Genomic DNA, 21,408 nt, shown 5'->3' with positions numbered 1-21,408 from the left:
CTCCTCCACGTGGGGGGAGGTTGTCTCTGCGAAAGGCTTGCAGGTGCAGGATGGGCCGGTTAGCAGTGCCAGGTGCTGGGTTGGTCAGGTCCCTGGTAGAGTAGCCTTCGGGATTGCTGAGGGCGGATAGTTGATGGGGAAAAAAAGTGAATTGAAATGAAGAAGTAGGAAGAGCAGTTGCAGGTGATCTTTGGTGCAAGGGGAGGGAGAGAACCTCACAGGATGGAGTTGGGTCTGGGGACTTTGTGGAGGAAAGGGGACGGGAAGCCATGAGTGTGGTCAGCCTGGCTTCGCCTGTAAGTCAGTCGCTGAGCTCCTGCCACACGAGTGTGTGTGCCTGGCACAAGTGACAGGTCCTGTTATGATGGGAGTGAGTGGAGGAGGGAGCAGGTTCACCTGAGCTTTTGCAGGTTTTGGCAACAGTGACAAAGCTCTGGGTGCTGGGAGCTGAGTGCGGGGAAGGGAGTCGGCTGTGACCTGAAGCCTTCGGGAGGGGCGTTGGGGTGCTCGAGGCCGTCATGTGGGAGGAAGGGAGAAGATAATAGCATAGCGTTGTGGGTAGACAAAGCCTGCAGGTGGCTCTTTGCCCGGGTATTGCTGAGGGCCCTCTGGGGCTGTCGGAGTGCATCTTTGTGTGGGGTACACACACCTGGATGGACCCCTGACGTTCCTTTCCTCCTGGAATCCCAGCCCTGGTCATCACGTAGCTGGGGTTGTGTGGCGGGAAGGCCAGGTGGCACACAGTGGGCTGCACAAAGTACACTCGGACTGGGACCCCACGGCTTGTTTCCCAAGAACCAAGAGGTTTGGGGACATCACCAGGGTCACATGAAGTCACTGGCAGGGTTGTGAGCACTGGACCAAGCCTCTCTCTTACTGGCCACACGGAAGTAGATCTTGCTGACCACACTCCTGGGGAGCTCCACGGTGGCCCTGCTGGTTGAGAGGATGTCTTGGGTCCTCTGTTCCGTTGTGTCAGGCTGGCTTCTTGATCTGGAGGAGGCTCCATCTGCCTTGTCCACTTCCCTCAGACATGCTGTGCTCTAAAGCAGAAGTTGTTTTAGCGATGCTTTGAGAACAGTCTCTGTGTTGAGTTGCTTGTTGAGCCCATGTGTTGAGTCAGGTGATGGGCCCTTCTGTAAAACCAACTGGTGACAGAGGCCCTGGGACGCTCTGCTGGAGGCCTCTTTCGAGCTAGAAGGCCTCTGTGTATGCAGTGGAGGGCAGCATCGCCTCTGGGAGTTCCATCAAAATGTTTTTCTTTCCAATTTCTTCTTTTTTTTTGGTGGCAAAGTACACATATTATAAAGTTCCCATCAAGGCTATTTGTAAGTGTCCAATTCTGTATGTTCATGTTGTCGTAAGTCTCTGTCCACCTCCAGAACGTGTCCATCTTGCACACTTGGCCCTGTGAAACAACCCCCATCCCTCTTTCTATCTCTGTGAGTTTGACTACTCTGGGTTCCTCCTCATCAGAGGAATCACGCAGTATTTGCCTTTCCATGACTGGCTTAATGTCACGTACCATAAAGTCCTCAAGGTTCATCTATGCTAGAACCTGTGTCGGAATCTCCTTCCTTTTTGTGGCTGAATAATGTTCCTTGCGTGTACAAGTGTCATACTGTTTGTCCACTCATCCATGGGGCTCGTACTTGGGTTGTTCCTACCTTTGGCTGATGGTTTGCTTGAATTTTTCTCAGAATTCATGTATTGGAAATGTAGTCTGAAAATTGCATGTGCTAATGGCATTTGGAAGGTGGGGAGATGATTAGAATTAGATTAAGTCATGAGGATGGGCCCCCATGAGGGCAGTCATGCTTTTTATAAGAAGAGGAGGAGCGATCTGAGCTCGCATGCTCTTCTGTCTCACGGTGTGATGCCTGCTGCCATGGAAGGGTGCAGCCCTCATGAGAAGCCAGGCAGGTGCCAGCACCGTGTTCTGAGACTTCCATGCCTCCAAAAGCATGAACTAATAAACCTCTATTCATTACCCACCGCGTGGTATTCAGGTATAGCAACAGGAAACAGACTGAGACAGTTATTCTGAGTAATGCTGCTGTGAACGTGGGTGTATAAATATCTCTTTGGATCCTTGTTTTCAGTTCTTTTGGGTACATAGCCTGCAGAGGAATTGATTTTGCTCACTTTTAATGGCATCTCGCCCTGGCTTATAAGAATGGCTTCTGTGCCTTTTGTTTGCACAGACCCAGGTCTCCTTTGGCGGCTGGGTAATGATGGGCTGCTGTGCTGAAGTCTGCCTGGAGGAAGCTGGTGAGGACGGCTGCTGGGGCCTGGCTCTGCAGCAGGCTCTTTCATCTGCGGATGATTCCCTCTTATTTATTTATTTTTTAATTATCCAAGGTACAAGCGCAAGGAATAAACATTCATTACATCAGCTACAGTAGTAATAAGGCAGAGCCTCTGCTTTGATAGTTGCTTTCAGGCCTTATCATCTGCGCAGGGACAGCTGTTTCCCCCACAGGCAGGGAAGGGCCGGGGATGGGCATTATACATGGAAACAGGCCCCACCGCCCACCCCACACAGGCTGCAAGGACCGAAGGACAGGAGGGACAAAAAGGGTCCGTTCCTTGCTTTTCATTTAATGCCCTTCACTCCTCTTCAGCTGCTTATGCTAATCCACGTAAGCATCAGGATCCTACTGCCGAGGGCAGGTCTGGGGTCTGCTGTGTCAGATCTGGGTTGGAAGTTTCCAAAGGTCACCTCCTTCCAACAGGGGTGATCCTGCTATGGGGTGATGATGCTTAGCCCTTTAGCTGTCTGTACTTGGGATTCCTGGTGTGAGTGAGGCAAAAACAAATGAAAGCAGAGCCTGGGGACCCATCCTCACGGCTGGCACCTTTCCATATGACCCTTCTCTCTCCTGCTATGGAGAGTTGCTGTCCAGTGCATTGAAAGACAAGTAGCCTTCAGATGTGACACCTTGCTATGGACAAGACCAGCCTCCACCTCCGCCAATGTCTCCCTTCTTCTATCCCTCAAATCCGGTTTAGGAAATTAGAGGATTTCTGTCTTGCCTCTGGCTGTTTTAGGAAAGAGATTCTGTGTGGAAATGAGATGACTCCTAAGCCAGCAGGAAGGGAAGGGATTGCGGTGGGGCGGGGAGCCCTGTGTTAGACACCACCCAGGAGCTATGTGTAGGAGCAGGAGCCTGCGAGCCCTCTGCCTCCCTCTGGGAGTGTTTGTGGAGCTGCAGGCCTGAAGTGGCTTTGGTCCTTCATCCCCCTAGATATACAAGGAAACCTGCTGGAATTGGTGGCCTCCTTCATTCCAATACATTTCTCTCTAAGCTGTGGAAAATGGTGTCCTCGGTGCTGATGGCCCGGCACCCTTCCCACCTTGCCACTTGGATCTTTGCAGGCAGAGTCCCAGCTTGCACGTGTGCCACCTTGACCTCTAAGGTGGGACCCGGCGAGAAGCTCATCCAGCCCCTGCCCCTACTGCATGCTCACATTGCTTCGTGAGCCATGAGAATTTGATCTCGAGTATTCACGGTTTTCACAGCATCTCACAGCTGTGATTCCATAGATCAGGGTCCCCCGTGGCCTGAGGGCTGAGTTACGGTGGGAGGAAAGACGGAGGTGCGTATGATGAGCCTGCCAGCCCTGAGAGCAGGTGGTGCTTTCACATCACTGCCTCTTCTTTCCTGTTTTACACAGAAGGACGTGGAGGCCCAGGGAGTGACAGGGCCAGCGAGTACACAGCAGGGCAAGGACTCCAACTTAGGGTGACGACATGTTAGCGGCCATCCTTTCTCTTCCTTTCTACCTAGACTGACCACCATTTTTTCTGGCTTTGACAATGGCTAGAGCTTTTTGCTGGGCTCCCCACCTCCACATTCATTCCCTCTTGAGTCCCTACCACAGAATGACCAGCAAACTCTGCTTCCAGCAGAATTAGGACATTGGCACTCAGCACCATTAAGCTCCCCATGGCTCCCCATTGCAGCTTATGGGGAACCCCCTGCTCTTTCCGGGCTGCTCACCACATTCATGTTGGGCCCAATACTGTTCAAGGGAGAAATTACTTTTCAACAGTTGGTGCTGGGAAAACTGGATATTCACATGCAGAAGAAAGATGTTTGACCCTGTCTGACAGCTTATACAAAAATGTATTACAGTCCTAAATGTAAGAGAGAAACCTATAAAACTCGTGGAAGAAAACATGGGGGGGGAATTTCATGGCATAAATTTACCCATGATTTCTAGAATATAACATCAAAGGCAGAGCTGGCAACAAAAGGAAGAACAAATTGAACTTCATCCAAATTAAAACTTTAGTGCATCAAGGGACATTTTCAACAGAGTAAAGACAACTCACAGAATGAGAAAAAAATATCTGCAAATTACATACTGTGTAGTATCCACACTATGCTGAGAACTCCTAAACCTCAGCAATGACCACAAAACAACCTGATTTTAAAGATGGGCAGAAGACTTGGGTGGACATATTTTTCCAAAGAAGATATACAAATAGCCAATAAGTGCATGAAAATATATTTAACATCACTCATCGCAAGAGAAACACAAATCAAAACCACCATGAAATACTGGTTCCCACCATTAGGATGGGAATAATACATACATCCACTTAAACTACACTAGAGATGGCCACTGATGAGGTGGTAGGAGGTAGCTACTCCTGCTACTGTTGATGGGATGTAAAATGGTATAGCTGCTATGGAAAACAGGGTAGGTCCACAAAAACAAGAACAAAACCTACCATTTTTGAATAAACACACCAAAGAACTGAAAGCAAGGACTCAAAACAGATATTTGTACACCTATGTTCATAGTAGCAGCATTCACACTAGCCAAAGGCGGAAGCACCCCAGGTGTCCATTGGAGTCGTAGATAGGCAGAACGTAAATATGCAGTGCAGTATCAACTCCGCCTTAAGGAAATTCAGACACATCTACAGCATGGGTGCTCCTGGAGGTCAGTATGCTAAGTGAAATAGGCCAGTCATGAAAAGGACAGATGCTGTGTGATTCTTTGTCCACGAGGTACCTGGAATAGTCAAATGTACAGAAATAGAAAGAATGACAATTTTCAGGAGCTGAGGAGGGGAAATGAGGAATTAGTGTTTAATGGGAACAGAGTATCAGTTTTGCAAGTGAAGAAAGTTCTAGAGATGGGTGGTAGTGATGCTTGTGGAACAGTGTGGATGTATTTAATGCCACCGATCTGTATATTTATTGATCTGTAAAATGGTAAGGTTGCTGCTATGCATAGTTTACCACAGTATATGATCCTCATCCTACTTCTGCCCAGTATCTGTAAGCGCATCAAGGTAGGACTCTGTCTACACTTTTGCCATTGTTTACTCCAAATCTTATGCACATGCAGATGGTCCAGAAATATTTATGGAGTCTGTGAGCACATAAATGAGTACTGGTGCCCTATACCACATCCTTTGCAAAGGATTTAGCCCTGAAGTCAGAGAGAAATGTTTAGGATCAGGAGGCTGAACCAACCAGCTAGAATGCGGGGAAAGAGCTGAGGGCAGGGGACTCAGGAAAGCGCAAGGCCAGGGGCAGGTGAGGAGCCAGAGCTGGTCAGGCAGTGCTGACTGCTGGTGTCCGATGCTGGATTTTTACTGCTTTATCTCTGTCTGGGAACATATCCCAACTGTCTGCATTCCCTACCTTCTGGAATCAAAGCCTTGGGGGAATTTAGGGAAGGGGTCCACTCCAGGTGCTGGAGCAGGCAGAGTGCGTTTCCACTTCCTGTGGTTTCCATAGGGGGAAAAGTGTCCCCATCTTTCTCTAGAGCTGACCCAGAGGAGGAAATTTTCCCCAATGAAAATACTAGTAGATACTGTTTTGCACCTCTCTCCATGAAAAATAAAAACAAAATCAACCACTGCTTCTGTACTGTAACCACTACAGAGGCAGGACCGGAGTTAGATAGAAATTTTGATCTAAACCTCATAATGCCACTTGCAAGAACCTGCAGAAACTAACTTGAACAGGGTCTTGAAGAAATACATGTGTACTCATGATCATGGCAGCACTATTTCCAGTAGCCAAAAGGTGGAAGCAACAAAGTGACCATAGATGGATGGATGGATAAGTAAAATGTGCATACATATAAATAAAATACGTTTATGAAGGAAGGACGTTCTGACATATGTTACAATGTGGATGAGCCTTGAGGACGTGATCTTGAGTGAAATAAGCTAGACACCAAAGGACAAACAAGCAATAATTCCACGTACACGAGGTACTTTTTGTTGCTGGGCTGCTGTGGATTTTCCAGATGTACTGGGTGCCCTTCTATATATGTGACTTGGTTCTCCTTCAGTGAGGGCAGGGGCGACGCCAGAACAACAGTGTTTAGTAAGAACAGACTGATGCAGATGGAAACAGGTGATGCAGATGCCAGACTCCCTGGGTTTGGGCCGCCAAATTGGAAAACAAGGCCACCTGCCTGAGCTTCAGTTGTTCTTAGCTGCCTTAATGACCTCGCTATGAAATGAAAATCTAGACACATTCCAGGCAAGCTGTATTTGAAGGAAAAATGACATCAGTTTCACCAATTACCATATGAAACAGACAAGAAGTCACTCTCTGGTGACCAGCATTACGAGCTCAGTGTCCGGGAGGCTCGCTGGTATTCATGCTCCAGCAGGGGTCAGACACCCTGGCGGGGGGTTCCTCCAACACAGAAGGTCCCACCATCCCAAGGGTCTGAGTCACAGGGTCTGGGGTGAGCTGCAGAGGATGCGTTTCCAACATGGGCTCAGGAGATGTTGAGGTGCTGCTTTGGGGACCCCCCTCAGAGGCACTGTGGTAGAGAATGTAACCCCTCGTATTTGGGGTTCTGAATGGTGCTATATAAGACCTGCATGTTCCTCTATCCCTGGGTAAGCTCTGGGCCACGCAGGTAAGTGGTGGCCCTGTAAAAATCATGCCTAGTGTAATGAGCAGTTCCTCCCCACCTGCTGCTCTGGTCCCTGTCTGCTACCCACCCCCACCTCCCGCGGTGTCCCAACGTCACCCAGCTGGGACGGTTGTAGTGTGCTGTTGCAGTGGGTTCAGCTGCCAAGGAAATGTGACCAAGGCAGCCAGGGATCTGAACATTCACTGGGCCACAGCCAGAGCTGGACACCGGGGATGGCATTTCTAGACAGTCGGGTACGCTGTTCGGTGCCCAGCCAGGTGTCTCCCTAGACAGCATGAGGCTGCTGCCTGCTGGACTTCTCCTGAGCACAAGTTCCCACGGGGGAAAGAGACAGGGGGATTTAGTTACATGTTTTTGAGGCTTGTGCCTTGTGCCTTGTGTTTTGCAGATGCCAGATGTTGGTCTGGCTTTGTATGAGGCCTTGAGGGAGACCTGTGCATCCCCCCTGCCCTGTGTTCTGCAGAGCTTTGTTGGGGTGTGGTCAGCATCTGGCAAGTGACAACGTGCTTAGCTGTGACAGGCTCTGATTCCTGCATTCTTAGCCTGAGACACCTTCATTACAAAGACAAATACCTCCTGCAGGCTTATTATGGGATGTTATTTAGAATGTGAGCTTTTTTTAAAAAGTAAACTAAAATTTTTATTGTGACATGATATGCATAACATTTACCATCTTAGCTATTTTTAAGTGCATGGTTCAGTATTAAGTGTATTCACATTATTGTCCGATATGTAGAACTATTATTCCTTCTGGCAAAACTGACACTTCCCTTTGAACAGCTCCCCATTTTGCTCCTTCTCCCAGCTCTTGGATCATGAAGATTTTTTTCCTCTTTGACCGCAGATCTTATTTTCTGTGCATTTGTTCTAAGGGAAGTGATAGTGCCTTGGGACACAGAATTCACGTGGGTTTGAACTGTTCTCAACCCAGCAGGAAGCAATGGGTGTGTCTAGCAAGGTAGTTCATCCTGTAGTCTTAATTTCCCTGATATTTATATTTGTTCCCTGCAGATTTATTCTTTTTTTATACAGCAGATCAAAATACCACTGAGAAATACTTTAGCATTTTATTCCTTTAAACCTACAGTATTCCTTAATGGCTTTATGTTTGGCTGGTATTGATATGACAGGCGTAGTTTATTTATTAGATGGTTTTGATGCTGGGAATTGAGCCTTGTGCCTTAGGAGCACATACTCTTCCCCTGAGCTGTGGGCCCTCCTGCCCTTCCTTGTTTAGATTGCATCTTAGAAACCCTGTCCAACTTGAATTTTCTCCTTCATAATGTCCAGTTTTCATTCTTTCAGTTCTTCATGTTTGGGACTGAGATTTACCAGTTTGGGTCTAATCCTCATGCTGAATATTTCAGGAAAAATTTGAATTAGAGCCATTGGGTTGTTCTTGAATTATCAAAACAAGGAAAAAGTTGTGTGCTTTCCCTTCGTCCCTCAGGGTTGCGGGTAGATAATGAAGACATGATTTCAGAACTGGCCTATGGTCAGGTTTAAAAAAATTGACTTCTGTTTCATTGTTGAGAAAAGGAAAGTTTGGGGAAAAAACAAGAAGAGAACAGAATAAGTACCTGTGTTCCTTCTTTTCCCTTGTGGTAAAGAATATTACGTTATGCAAAGGTAGGGTTTATTTAATTTAATGGAAGTTTTCAGTAGGTAAAGTCCAGGCTGTGCCACCACTAATCCCTGTGTCACACAGATGCTTTCACTCTGTGCTCGCTTGGCTTGTAGGCTTGGTGCCATCGCTCACCAGCTCTGCTGGGCTTGGCCGGAGTTGACCCTGGCCACACTGCATGCAGTGGTCAGCGCTTCCTGCTGCCGCCCTGGAGCGTGGGAGAGGTGGCACCAACCAGAAAAAGTTTCAATGGGCCTGGCAGAAAATTCTCCTTTCTGGGCTATGGCTATGATTTAGCCAAGCAGAATATTCAAAAAGTTCTCATTTGTGCTCCCACTCTATCCTATAACTACTTCTCCCTTTATCACCTTGCCCCCAAGGCTGTGAGTCCCACCTTCACATTATTATGGAAAAGGAACTCAAGAGTGCATGGTGCCCTGGGGATTCTCGGATCTAATGGGCTTTCTTTATTCATGTCAACTTTGACGCCTCTGCATCCTTGGAATTTTTCTTCAGCTCTTCTCCTTGGAACACTTTTCTAGGGCCTCTTGATGTTGAGGTCTTTGTAATTAAGTGCTGCCAAGAAGAGGTGTGTATTAGGCAGTTTTGTATTACTGTCATTAAATAACTGAGGCAGGAAACATGTAGAAAGAAAAGTTTTGTGGAGTTCACTATTTTGGAGGACCAAGAGCAAGATCAAGCAGACCCACTGTTTGGCCTCTGGTGAAGGCACCAGATGGCATTGGTGGGAATGAGAGTCAGAGAGACAGGTCACGTCTCCATCCAAGAAGTGAGAAGATGACTTCAGGGCCTCCCACAAGGTCCCTCCTTCTGAAAGTCTAAAGCATTTCCCAATAGCACCACCCTGGGGACCTTTATATATGGATATGTTGGGGACACTCAAATTATATTCAGACCACAGCAAGGGCAACACAGCAGAGGACATAACCTTTCCTGTTATTATACTTTGTCTCAGTGACGAACTTTGGCAAAAATGAGAACTTCAGGGAAAGAAGAAGGAAAAGGATGTTTTGGCTAGACACCCCTGGGTTTGAGTCCGGTCATTGTTGACTGGCTCTGGGCTTTAGCAGGTGGCTTTACCTTGATGAGCCTATTTCCCTGCTGAGGGTAGTGCAGAGGCCAACCTTGACTGGTGCTGGTGAAGGTCAGAGATGAACAAGCTGGCGTGTGGCAGGCATCTGTCTCTGCCCTTCCCTCCCCTCCCGTCCCCTCCCTTCCCCTCCCCTCTCCTCCCTGTTCTCCTCTTCCCTTCCCCATCCTCCCCTGTACTGCCCCCATTTCCCATCCTACTGCAGTAAAGCCCAGATGGGAGTTTTGAGTTTTCTGCCAGAAGCAGCTAACATACTTTCTTTTCTTTCTTTTTTTTTTTTTTCAGAATCACTCATCCTATTCATTTTTAAAAGACCAAGTGGTTTCCAGCTTAGCTTTGGGTGTGTGTATCTATGCACACGTGTGGGTGGGTCCAGTTTTCCATCATACACATTTTCTTTCAGAGAATTCACTTTCAAGGGAGTTTTCTAGATTTTCAGAAAATCTTTTTGATGAAAATCTACATTTTTCTCACATGCCGTATACATATTTTCTTTTGCTCAAATCTATCTATGCATGCTGAAATTTGAATTACATGTAGTTATTATCTTTTAGTTTTTCTAGTACTCGAAAAGTGCAAGCTACATTTTAATATTATGATTTTTTTAATTCAGACTTTGTATTTTAGAACAACTATTTACAGAAAAATTGAGTAAATACTACAGAATTCTCAATGATTTCCATTTTAATGTTTTAAATTAAGGCACTTTTTTATAATTAGTCAATATTGATATGCTACCACAATCTCAAAGTCCATAGTTTATTCAGATTTCCTTATTTTTTTTTAGATATTTTTATTTTAAAGAGAATAGAAAATAATTTTAAAAAATCAGAAATGATACAGAATTTCAAAAAAGCAAGATGATAGGAATTCACTGATGGTTGTCATATTGCATATGACTTTGTCTTCAAAGTAGTTGTTCAGATTTCCTTAGTTTTTAACCTAATATCTTTTCTGTATTTCAAGTCCCTATGCAGCATACCAGTGTATCTTTTTTAAAAAATTATATCTGTATTTCTTTTTCTCTTTTGATAGGTATACAATATGTTTCAGCACCAGAGCCTGGGAATTAAAATTAATATTCAAGTTACCAAGCTTGTGCTGCTACGACAGCGTCCTGTAAGTACCTTTCAAAGCATGCAGAAAATGGAACACGTCTCAAAGCTCCCTGTTGCTATCGAGTGCTAAGGAGGGTTCCACATCACCGTCTGTATTCCTTACCCCCGGCTCTGCAGACAGCAGCGGTGTGAGGAGGGAAGGTGTGCACACTGGAACCGCGGTGTGTGCGCTGCTTGTATAGACTCTCGTGGAAACCGCCAGCCTGGGCTCATGCACACACCCGCCCCTCCTAGAAGGTCTTGCAGGTGGCTGTCAGCCATGCGCAGAGCTGAAGGAGGACTTTGGAATCAGGGCTCCCCTCCTGGAGCTTCCACACCAGTTGGATTTACCATAGCCTTGTTTTCTGGTCTTTTCATTGAGTCCCTTCCCACATGCCAATGTTACCGGAGGAGTAGCCTGCAGAATTGAGCAATCAACATGAGACAGAAGGAATTCTACTTGCTTGGCTCACCATACTGTTTGTTCTGTTAACAAAAAAAGTAGCTTCCTTTTCTTTAATAATCTTCATTTGAACTTATAAGGTCCTTAATGATTCTCAGAGTCCCCGGATACACACTAATGTTAGGCTTTAACTTGGGTGCAGTGACTTACTGAATGATGTCTTAGTGAGTAGCTGTCTCCCTGTCATTGTCCCTGCCGCAGTCTGGATAGAAGCTCTGGCTTCCCCGGGTGGGTGTTCACTTCTCTGACTCCCGCCTCCATTTCTTTCAGGCCAAGTTGTCCATTGGGCACCACGGGGAGCGGTCCTTGGAGAGCTTCTGTCACTGGCAAAATGAGGAATATGGAGGCGCGCGGTACCTCGGCAACAATCAGGTCCCAGGGGGAAAGGATGATACCCCTCCCGTGGATGCTGCTGTGTTTGTGACCAGGTAAAACCAGAGCTGCCAGTAGCAGACCTGGGAGGGGAGGAGGCAGTTCCCTCTATCAGGAACGTCGCTGGGAGTTCAGCCTGGGAAATCACACCTTTGTCTACCTGTCTGCGCTTCAGTTTCCTCATTGGTTAACTGGGGGTTCATGATGATATCCAGTTCTGAGGGCTGAAGATTAAAACGAGCTCTTGCATGTGAAGCACTCTTCCCAGTGCCTAGCACCAGTACTAGCCATTATTTGTCCTACTATTAATAGCAGAAAAGTACTGTACTCTTAGGTAGCCAAAAATCTTGACAAATTCCGAGAAAGTTCACCTGCTACTTCTCCCCTCCACCAAACGCTGATTGGGAAATTGCTGATGTGGGTCTGCATATGCTTCAGACTGGCCTCAGCACAGTTAGGGAGGAGAATGGATGCCCTGAGCACCCTGTGGGAGGAAGCCCACATGGGCGTGTCATGTGTCCCGCATGGCCTCCCTGGGTGGACCATTTACAGGGACCCTAGGGTCCTCCGGAGAGCTGAACCTTCTGGGTGCCCATAGGAGTCGCATACAGCCTCTATGTGAAGCAAGCAGTGAAACCTGCATAGAGGCTGTAGAACTGGACTTCCCTTCTGGATGGCAAAGGAAACCAGGGCTGCAGGAGTGGACAACAGAATCCCAGGGCAGCCTCTCAAGCACAGCAGCATGGTGGCTTTAGTTTCCTGGAGCTGCTGTAAAATAATGACCACAAGCTAATCCACTTAAAATGATGGAAATTTATCCCCTTACAGTTCAGAGCCTAGATGTCCAAAATCAGGGTGTTAAGGCCGTGCTGTCACTGGTGGCTCTAGGGAGGGGTCCTTTCTCCCATCTCACCCTTCTGGTGGCTTCTGGCAGACCGTGGTATAGCCTGGCTTCTGTATGCATCCCTCCAGTCTGCCTCTGTCATTTCGCGCGCTCTCCTTGGGTGTCTCTGTGTCCACACTTCCCTCTTTTTAGAAGGGCAGTGGTCATTGGGGTAGGGCCTGCCTTGATCCACTGCGACCACATTGTAACTCAGTTATGCCTGCAATGATCTGCTTTCCAAATCAGATCACCTTCACAGGTCCTGAAGGTTAGGACTTGACAGTTTTTCTTTTTGGAGGGACATAAACCACCACAGATATAGATGTGGCTATTTCACTTGTCCCTATCTCTTGACATCTCTCTTGGTTGCTTTGCTTTAGTAATGTAAATAAAATTGTGATAGGTTTACATCCATATCCTCCTATAGAAACTATGGAGAAATAATTCTTAATATAATCCATTAAAAATGCCTAAATTTTATTTGACTTTCTAGGAACACATCACCTTTGAATTTCAAGGCTTACATTTTCTTTTTTAACTTAGAGAAATCCCCAAATTCTGTGCTATTTCTTCTTCTCTGGGTTTAGAGTTGGAGTGGTAGAAGAACTTTGTCCTATCTTTAGCTTGAAGATGGCCTGTTCCTCCATCAAGAGGTGAATCCCATTTACAGTTTTGCTTTTTTAGTCAAGACTGGCTGTTTGTTTACATCTGCTTGGCTTCATGCTGAAAACTCCTGGCCCGGTGACATCCCAAAGCCAGAAGGGAGCTTGTGTAGCCCCAGGCACCAGGCAGCGCAGTTCCATTTTCCTCCTAAAATCCCATAGCATGCACATCATCACAGCCAGATGCCAAATGGGTGCCCGATCACTCTCAAAGATGATTCATTCATTGCCAGCCCAGAGGGTTGAAGAGTGCTTTGACCCTAAAGACCCTAAATGGTCTTTTCTGAGGGCATTTGTTGCTTGTACAGGGTGTCATTAAGTATATAATAGATAGTATAATGAAATAGTCTATTCTGTTATTCTAATATGACTGGTCATGAGTAGGTGTCAAGGACCAAGGGATGCATATGACCTCGTTTGTGGCCAGCATTGCTGGGTACCTGCTGGTACCACCTTCCATGCAGCTCCATCCACCCACAGTGCAGAGGATGACACCACTCCAGGCACTTGGAAATACACCCGAAGGACTGCAGCAAGGGGTTAAGGCTACCATCCATGAGAACGGATCCCATTTGGGGAGCAAGTAGGAGTACTGAGGAGCATGTCCTAAATTCAACTAATTTTCCAATGGTATTAAAGTAGGTCTGAAAGCCTCTCCTAGAAAGGTGCTCTGAACAGCGGCATCACATCATTGGAATATGTGGCCAACCTTCCAAGCTCCCTGTTCTGAAAGTGGTTTTTATAACCACTGTATAAAATGTGGCAATCCCAGTTGTTTTGTTTAAAAATGTTAATAACCTATGGAAATTTCCCCTATATTGGAAAAAGTTTCCTTCCCTTGCAAGTTAAGGAACATCATCTATCCATATTACTAAGCATGTTTTGGTGGTGAGTATTTAAAATTTACTCACAACTTTTAGGAATGTGATACATTAGCTGTAGTCACCATACTGTGTCATAGATTTCCAGAAATGGAGGAAGAAAGCATTTGTTAATGGTCTTGTTTGGGGAGTCAATTGCACTTTTTTTTTCAGAGACGTCAACAAAATTAGAGTTGATGCAACTTCTAGATGAGTCCTTTTACAGAAAGCCATGGGGAGATATGAATGCCCCCTGGGCTCAGAGATGCTGCCACTCAGACTACCTTTCCCTGCCTTGAAGCAGTTTACTTACACAGAAGAAGTATTTTGTGTAAAATGTTCTTTTCTGTGCATCACACCTATCAGAATGCATACTGTAAAATAAAACCTGGAAAAATACCAAGAGTTAGAAGATAGTGCAGAAATTAGAACTCTCCTGTACTTTTGGTAGGAATGTGAGTCAATCTGAGTGCTCCTCAAAAAAATCAAGAGTTGCTGTGTGATCCAGCAATTGGGTATCTATCCAAAAGAGCTGAAAGTGTGGACTCTATGAGATACTTGTATACTTATGTGCATAGCAGCGTTATTCCCCATAGACAAAAGATGGAAGCCACTCAGTCAGTTAATGTGTAAACAAAATGTAGCATAAGCATACAATAAAATGTGATTCAGCCTTTTTAACAGAGGGAGTTCTTACATGTGCTGTAACACGGATGAACCTGGAGGACATTATGATGAATGAGCTAAGCCAGTCACTGAATGACAGTGACTGTTGATGCCACTTATACAAGGTACCTAGAGCAGTCACATTCATAGAGAATGAAAGTAGAGTCAAAGTCACCAGGGCTGGGAGTAGGGAAGAATGGAAAGTTCATGTTTGAGGGGGACAGATGAAAAAGATCTAGAGGTGGATGGTAGTGATCATTGCATGACAGTGATCTAGTGATCATTGCATGACAATGTGAATATAATGAATGCTGTTGCACACTTAATGGTTAAGATAAGTTTTAACTCAAAAAAAGTAAGTTTTATGTCATATGTATTTTATAGTAATATTTTTAAATTGTTATTTTCTGACTCAGCACACTGGGAAGAGATCTTGGCTGCATGGGCGTGGTTCTGGGTTAGGGTACTGGAGGTGGGAGGTCCTTATCCAGGGATAGGAAAACCGAATCTGCTTTAGCTGCAGGCAGCAGAGCTCTGGGAGGGGAGACCCTGGCCTCCTGTGTTGGCTGTGTTGCCTGCCACCGGCCCGGGACAGGGGTGTTCTTTCTCCCTCTTATGCTAACACTTCAGAGCTACCTGGGTAGTCATGATTGCTCTCACCTGCTGCTGTGGAGCTGCTAGACTGAGTGGCCGCTTCCTCTGGGTGCTGCAGATGTGATGCTGAAGACCTCCCACAAGTTCAGGGAGGTAGTGTTGAAGGTAGCCAGGAAGCAGAGCTGGCCAAGAAGCATCATTTAATAATTAGAGGCTGAGAGCTCTAATTCCCTAGGTTGGGATAATAATGGGCTGATGTTTTTGCAAGGAAATTGGGTGCAAGGCAGCTGCTGCTCTGGAGAAGCAATCCTTACCTTCCAGAGTAATCTGAGCTGAGCATACAGTGTCCCTGTGTCCTGGGCCTGCAATTGGCCAATCCGAGCGATTCTTCTCTTTCTTTCCTCATCGTGGGCTCGTCTGAGCCTGAGAATTATTCTCCTGGACACGCACAGACTGGCAGATGGCCACCAGGGAGGATATGAGTATGACATCATGGCCAGCAGAAGCCGCCAAGCCAGAAGCAGTGGAAGCCAGGTTTTCTGCAGCTGTGTCTGGGGCTGGAGAAAGCTGCTGGGTTGCCTGGGTCTGGGGCCACACATAGCTTACACAGAAGACTGAGGCTTCTGGGGTCTAGGCACCCACCTGGTATGCCTTTACGTTTGGTTCTGCCCTTGACTCTGAAAGATGGGAATCCAGGAGTTTCCTCCTAAGTTCAGGTCTGTGTTGCTGCTGAGCATGGCAGGGACTCCCTCGCCCCCAGTGTACAAGCAGGGGTGGCCGTGGCCCCACATGGGGATACCGCTGTGGCCCCTGATCTTCTTAAGCCTCCCAGTTCCCTGGGCTCTGTCTTCTACCCTGCCCCCTCCTCTACCTGCTCTTTACTTTTCTAAAAAGACTCCTAAAAGTCTTGCTTTTATGGTTTTTTTATGGTTATTCTCTTTTTATGGTTATTTTATGGTTATTTATGGTTTTATGGTTATTTCTACAAGATTCCCTTGGTTTTGGGGTATGGTCTTAAAGGCTTTTTTTTCCCCTTTCTTAAAATAGTTTTAAAATTGATAAGTTCTAGACATTTACAACATGGTGACTGTTCTTAATATTGACATGTGCTTGAAAATTGCTAGGAGAGATTTTGAATACTGTATTCTCACCACAAAAGCAAGGTCATAGAGATGCTCATTTACTTGATTTAATCATTTGCCGAAGTCTACATATATCAAAGAATCACATTTTACCCTGTAGATATGTCCAATTTTTTAATAATAAAAATATTAAATTGACCAAAAATTGATGACCAAAACATGTACATTTGTTATGAAAGTTACACATTTTGAGTAAGCAAAACTCGCGTAAGTTGCTGACACGATCTGCCCCGAACTCCTTCTTTCTCTCTGGCCACCCTGTGGAAGCTGTCACACATACCTTTGCCACCTGCCCTGCCCTCTCCTCTGGGCTCACAGGATATCCACTGAGCCCCGTGGGATGACTTTGTCCCAAGGCAGCCTGGACCTAGGATTCCACACATCAGGGCACCAACTGGAGCCTTTAAACCCACAGATCCAGGATCCAGGTATAAGTGGGCTGCTGGAGTCTTTAGGGTTCACACCCGAGCCTGATTCAGAGCCAGGGCTGGAGACTGTAGTGCTTGCCCTCCTCCTGGGGAGTGTTTGCTCCTCACTGGGCTGAGAAGCATCAGATGTGGGTTACACTCTGGAGGTCCACACACCACAGCGTGCTGGGCATTGGAGATTGCTGCAGTGGGGAGAGAGGCAGACATGATCATTAAGGTGAGGTCAGGAGAGTAACACGCTCTGTTATCCTGTGTGAATGCAGGCCAGATCCTGCCCTCAGAGTCCATGTGGGTAGCAGGAAGGGGTGGAACTGTGGAGGATGAATACCCGAGTATAGCCATGGGGCCAGAAGCTGGGAGGTGGTACCTGGGGAGGGAAGATGGGCTGAGGCTCAACCAGGGCTTCCACTTGCTTTCATAACCTTGCTTGGTGTCAGGCTTGTCTGTCTGGCCCTATCTCCCCTCTTAGATTTTTGTTTTTGGCCATCCTGGGCATTGAACCCAGCGCCAAGCTATATCCCCAGCCCTTTTTAAATTTTTCATTTTGAGATGATCTCACTAAGTCATTAAGTTGCCCAGGTTAGGCTTGAACTTGGGATCCTCCTGCCTCAGGCTCCTAGAGTGCTGGGATTACAGGTGTGAGCCACTATGCTTGGTTCCTTCCTAGAGTTTTAAAGGAAAATAAGGAACAGGGCTTTAGAACACAGCTTTTCCAACTGCAAGAAAGTTACAGGTGAGTGAGTGATGTCTCTAGGTCCCATGAGAAGATGAGCGTGGAGCCCAGCAGGAGTACTTCGTTGGGCCATCTTCCTGTTCCCCAGCTCCCAGGCAGGGTGTTTGGGTGCCGACCCTGGAAACTTAAGAGACAGAGCCATAGGAGTGTTTATTATTGACAAAGGACAGCTCAGAGCCCTTGTTTCACTGTGAGAAATGAGAGTGAACCCCTTGGGCCCACAGAAATAGGGCAAGACCAGGTTTTGATCTTCTTTGTTGCCTCACTCATCCACAGCTGCACACCTGGGGGATCCTGGGGAGCTTTAAAGAATATGAGTTTTAGTAATGATTTTGTTTGTCTTCTCTTGGACATAATTCATGGTCATTACAGCATGGGAAAGAAGTTGCTCCCAAGCAGCTTGGAGAGTCCACTACAGTATGATGATTCTGACAATTGTCTCTGATCAATGACTTAACAAACATCTTCCAAAACTTTTTCAGCTGTGAGAAGGAGACTTCAGCAACTGTTCTGTATGAAATAGCTCAGCTAGAAAAGGAGGCCCTTCTGTGGGTAGCTGGGCTGTCTTAGTTATTTTCTCATTGCTGGGGGAAAGTACATGTAACCCACAAGTTAAAGGAGGAAAGTTTACCTATTTTGGCTCACAGTTTGTGGAGGGTTCAGTCCATAGTTGTCTGGCTCCAAGGCAGGGCGGCATGGCAGAGGGGAAACAGCTCATGGTGTGGCAGCAGGAGGAAGCAAACTTCGTTCTTTCCTTAGTCCATCCAGGTTACAAGGTAATTGGATGGTGCCACCTACACCCCGGGTAGGTCTTCCCTCTTTAATAAATTCATTGCCCCCACCCAGAGCTGTGTCAAACCAATCAGTGGACTAATCCAGTATCATACACCCATGATGTAGTTACATCTCAAAACCCCCATCTATGAGCACATGAGGCTTTGGGGGGACATCTAGATTCAAGCCATAACGTGGGCTTTCCACTTTAAAGTGTTGTGGGCGGGTTACTCTTGGCAAACACGGCTAGTGTGATATGTCAGTATGGTCTGTGACAACTAAAGCAGTAACATTGCAGGACAACTAGGCATGGTCAATTACTGTGTTTTCTTCTCATTCTTGCAGGGTACCACATACATCTGACTGTATTTTTTCTTTTTTGTAGGACAGATTTCTGCGTTCACAAAGATGAGCCATGCGACACTGTTGGTAAGTTTAAAGTTTAATAATCTAAGAGGCTGATGTAGCCTGAGGCTTCCTGATAATACATCCAGTGTGAAGCTTTCCCTCCAAACATTCAGTATTTTCCGTTGTCTCTTTTCCTCAAGTGAACTGACTGTTTTGCTTGAAAAGTTTTGAAGTTGTTTATGACAGAGGGCATCTGGATAACAGTTAAAAAGGGAGCTATGATAAGTGAAAGGGGAAGGGCCACCAGGCTGCCCCATGGCGTCTGTAGGTGGGGACACATTTAGCTCTGAGAGTCTTGGTCATTCAGGCAAGAAGGACTACTTGCTGGATTACGTATGCAGTTGTCATAGACAGAAATAGTGGCTTACACCCATACATGCAAGTGGTCTATATTGAGTACTCTAAAAAAGAGTAAAGTGTGACCACTTAGTTGTAATTCTGGTCTTTTTTATCAACCATGGCATCAGGCTAACTTGCTTTGTGGCCAGATTGTACTAATACCGACGTGCAGTGCCGGAAAAGCTTGCTGTCTGTCTTCCCTTCCCTTCCTTTTCTTCTTCCCCACCTTTGCCCTTACTTGCCCTTTTCCTCTCTCTCCTATTCTCAGCGATATCTGGTATCAAATGGAAACTGTTCTTCAGGTATAGGAATAGAGTGCTAGGTTTTGGTGTTCCAAGAGTCTTTCCAGTTTTGATTGTCATATCACAAACGTTTACAAACAAGGAGATCAAGGCATGTATTGCTAAAAGCACAATTGTGAGCCTTGTGTCCTTTGACTTGAATGGAATGAAATGGAAAATAGTAGAAGACTGAAAAGCTGGAATATTGTAACAGTCAGATATTAACAGCCTGTGTTTCTCATGGAGTCTCAGCTGTGTGTACTCCCAGGCCTTCACTTGCCTCTGCCAGGGACAAGCAAGGTGACCCTGGGTAAACCTCCACTTTTCTTTTCTTGATGAAATGACCGCTTTAGAGTGTGTGATGTAAAAGGCCTTTCAAAACCTAGTGTAATGCTAGCTAAAATTTTCACGTTAGAGTTTATGAAGTGATTTTTTATTTCTTTATTCATTGGTCCTCTAAACATCAGAGAGCAAGGTGCTGAAACCCAGCCGATGGATACGTGCTTTGTTCTTTGGGGCTGTCTCCCTAATGGAGTTACCTGTGCTTTGCTCAAGGACAGCTGGCTGAGGAAGTCTGGCTGGGGCTCTGGAAGATGTGTGTTGATCTCTGTTCATCTCCTGAGCTACCAAGGCACGTGCTCTCTGGAAAAGCCTGCTCCTCAGTACTGCGGGGTCAGCTCTGACGGCCGCCATAGCTCTTCCTGAGGGAGTTTCTGACCCCTGCTTCTGCTGGTTAACTGGCTCTGATGGCCTGGAGAGGTGCTGGTCCTCATATAGCCCTTGCCTGTGGCTGCTGCCTGCCCCAAAGACGACGTTACACGGAGCTGAGCTCTGGCCTCTAACCTGTGTGTCCTCAGCACCTGGCTCAGGATGTGAGAGGCTTGGTCGCTCCCCATTGTCAGTTGGTTGATTGCTCGAAGGAGTGTGAATGAGTGAACACAGGTGAAGGTCCAGTGTCTGTGCACAGCGGGCCTCTAAGCACGTAGTTTTCTTTCTTGTGGTCGATAGCTGACTTTTGTTTGCTTTGGAATAGATGAAAGATCCCTCTTTTGCTAGGACTCCACCGGTGATTTTGAGTAGGTACTCTGTGTGGGCCCTGTGCAGGGGTGGGAAGCTAGTTGTAATCAAGCATTTTTCCCTCTTCTAAGCCAAATCGCTGTGCTACTTTTATTAGTTTCCTGAGAATTCTGTAATAAACATAGACTGCATGGTTCAAACCACAGAAATTGACTGCCACATAGTACTGGAGCCAGAGGTCCAAGGTCCAGGTCTGCTGGCTTGATTTCTGGTGAGGCCTCTGTCCTTGGTTTGCAGATGGCTACCTGGTCCTCAGTGTGTGCACTTTAAGTCGGTTTTTCAAGGCCCTATTTCTAAACACAGACACATTGAATTTGCTGGGCTGGGGGAGCACCATTCAGGCCATAACACTATTCATTTGACCCTCAGCCATATGTCACCAGGGAGCATCCCATGCCCTTCTGCGACCTCCCAGGCATCTGCCTCATTTCCTGAGCAAAAATTATTTTTGGTGGCAGGAACCATTTATAATCATTCTTCATTCTTCATGTGATGGCTGCTTAGCTGAGGGCCAAGCCGGCAACCCGTTGCTTCCTACTGTTATTTTTCTAATATTTCTAAATCACCATTTTCAACTTTTAGAAAAGAGAACTGAATTCTTTTGTGAACACAGTTGATTTTGCATGGTGTTTTATTAGTAAACATTGTAATGTGTTCTAATTGCACATGTATCAAGTCAGTAAGAACAATGAGGTGATTTGGTACCCATAAAAATTTGGAAACTGGGGTATGGCTGTCATATACCAGTCTCAGCACCCCTTTATTTCTGTTCTTACAGTTTTTAAAATTTAGAAATAATTGGAGAATCACAAAAAGTTGGCAAAATAATAGAGAGATCTCTTGTTCCTGTCACCCAGCTTGCTCCAGTGGCAATGCCTTACCATTGCATTGTCAGAATCAGGAAATCAGTGGGCCTGATACAGTGAGCTAGACTGCAGATCTTAACCCAGTATCACTTGTTTTTAGTGTG

General features: G+C 46.2%; 1 protein-coding gene across 2 annotated transcripts in view; it reads left to right on the top strand.

The window, feature by feature from the left end:
- Adamts17 (ADAM metallopeptidase with thrombospondin type 1 motif, 17) overlaps positions 1-21,408 on the top strand; it is a gene marked incomplete in the record, with an annotated part of 306,761 nt that overhangs the window by 48,806 nt on the left and 236,547 nt on the right. For both annotated transcript variants that reach the window (XM_013512523.1, XM_013512522.1), the window contains 3 exon segments: positions 10,695-10,778; positions 11,490-11,647; positions 18,719-18,762. In XM_013512523.1, coding sequence (XP_013367977.1) covers positions 10,695-10,778; positions 11,490-11,647; positions 18,719-18,762 — 286 coding nt within the window.

This window comes from Chinchilla lanigera, unplaced genomic scaffold (assembly GCF_000276665.1).
Source record: "Chinchilla lanigera isolate Chin_1 unplaced genomic scaffold, ChiLan1.0 scaffold00015, whole genome shotgun sequence".
In the NCBI taxonomy this organism is placed as follows: Eukaryota; Metazoa; Chordata; class Mammalia; order Rodentia; family Chinchillidae; genus Chinchilla; species Chinchilla lanigera.
This window is presented reverse-complemented; position numbering and strand designations above follow the sequence as displayed.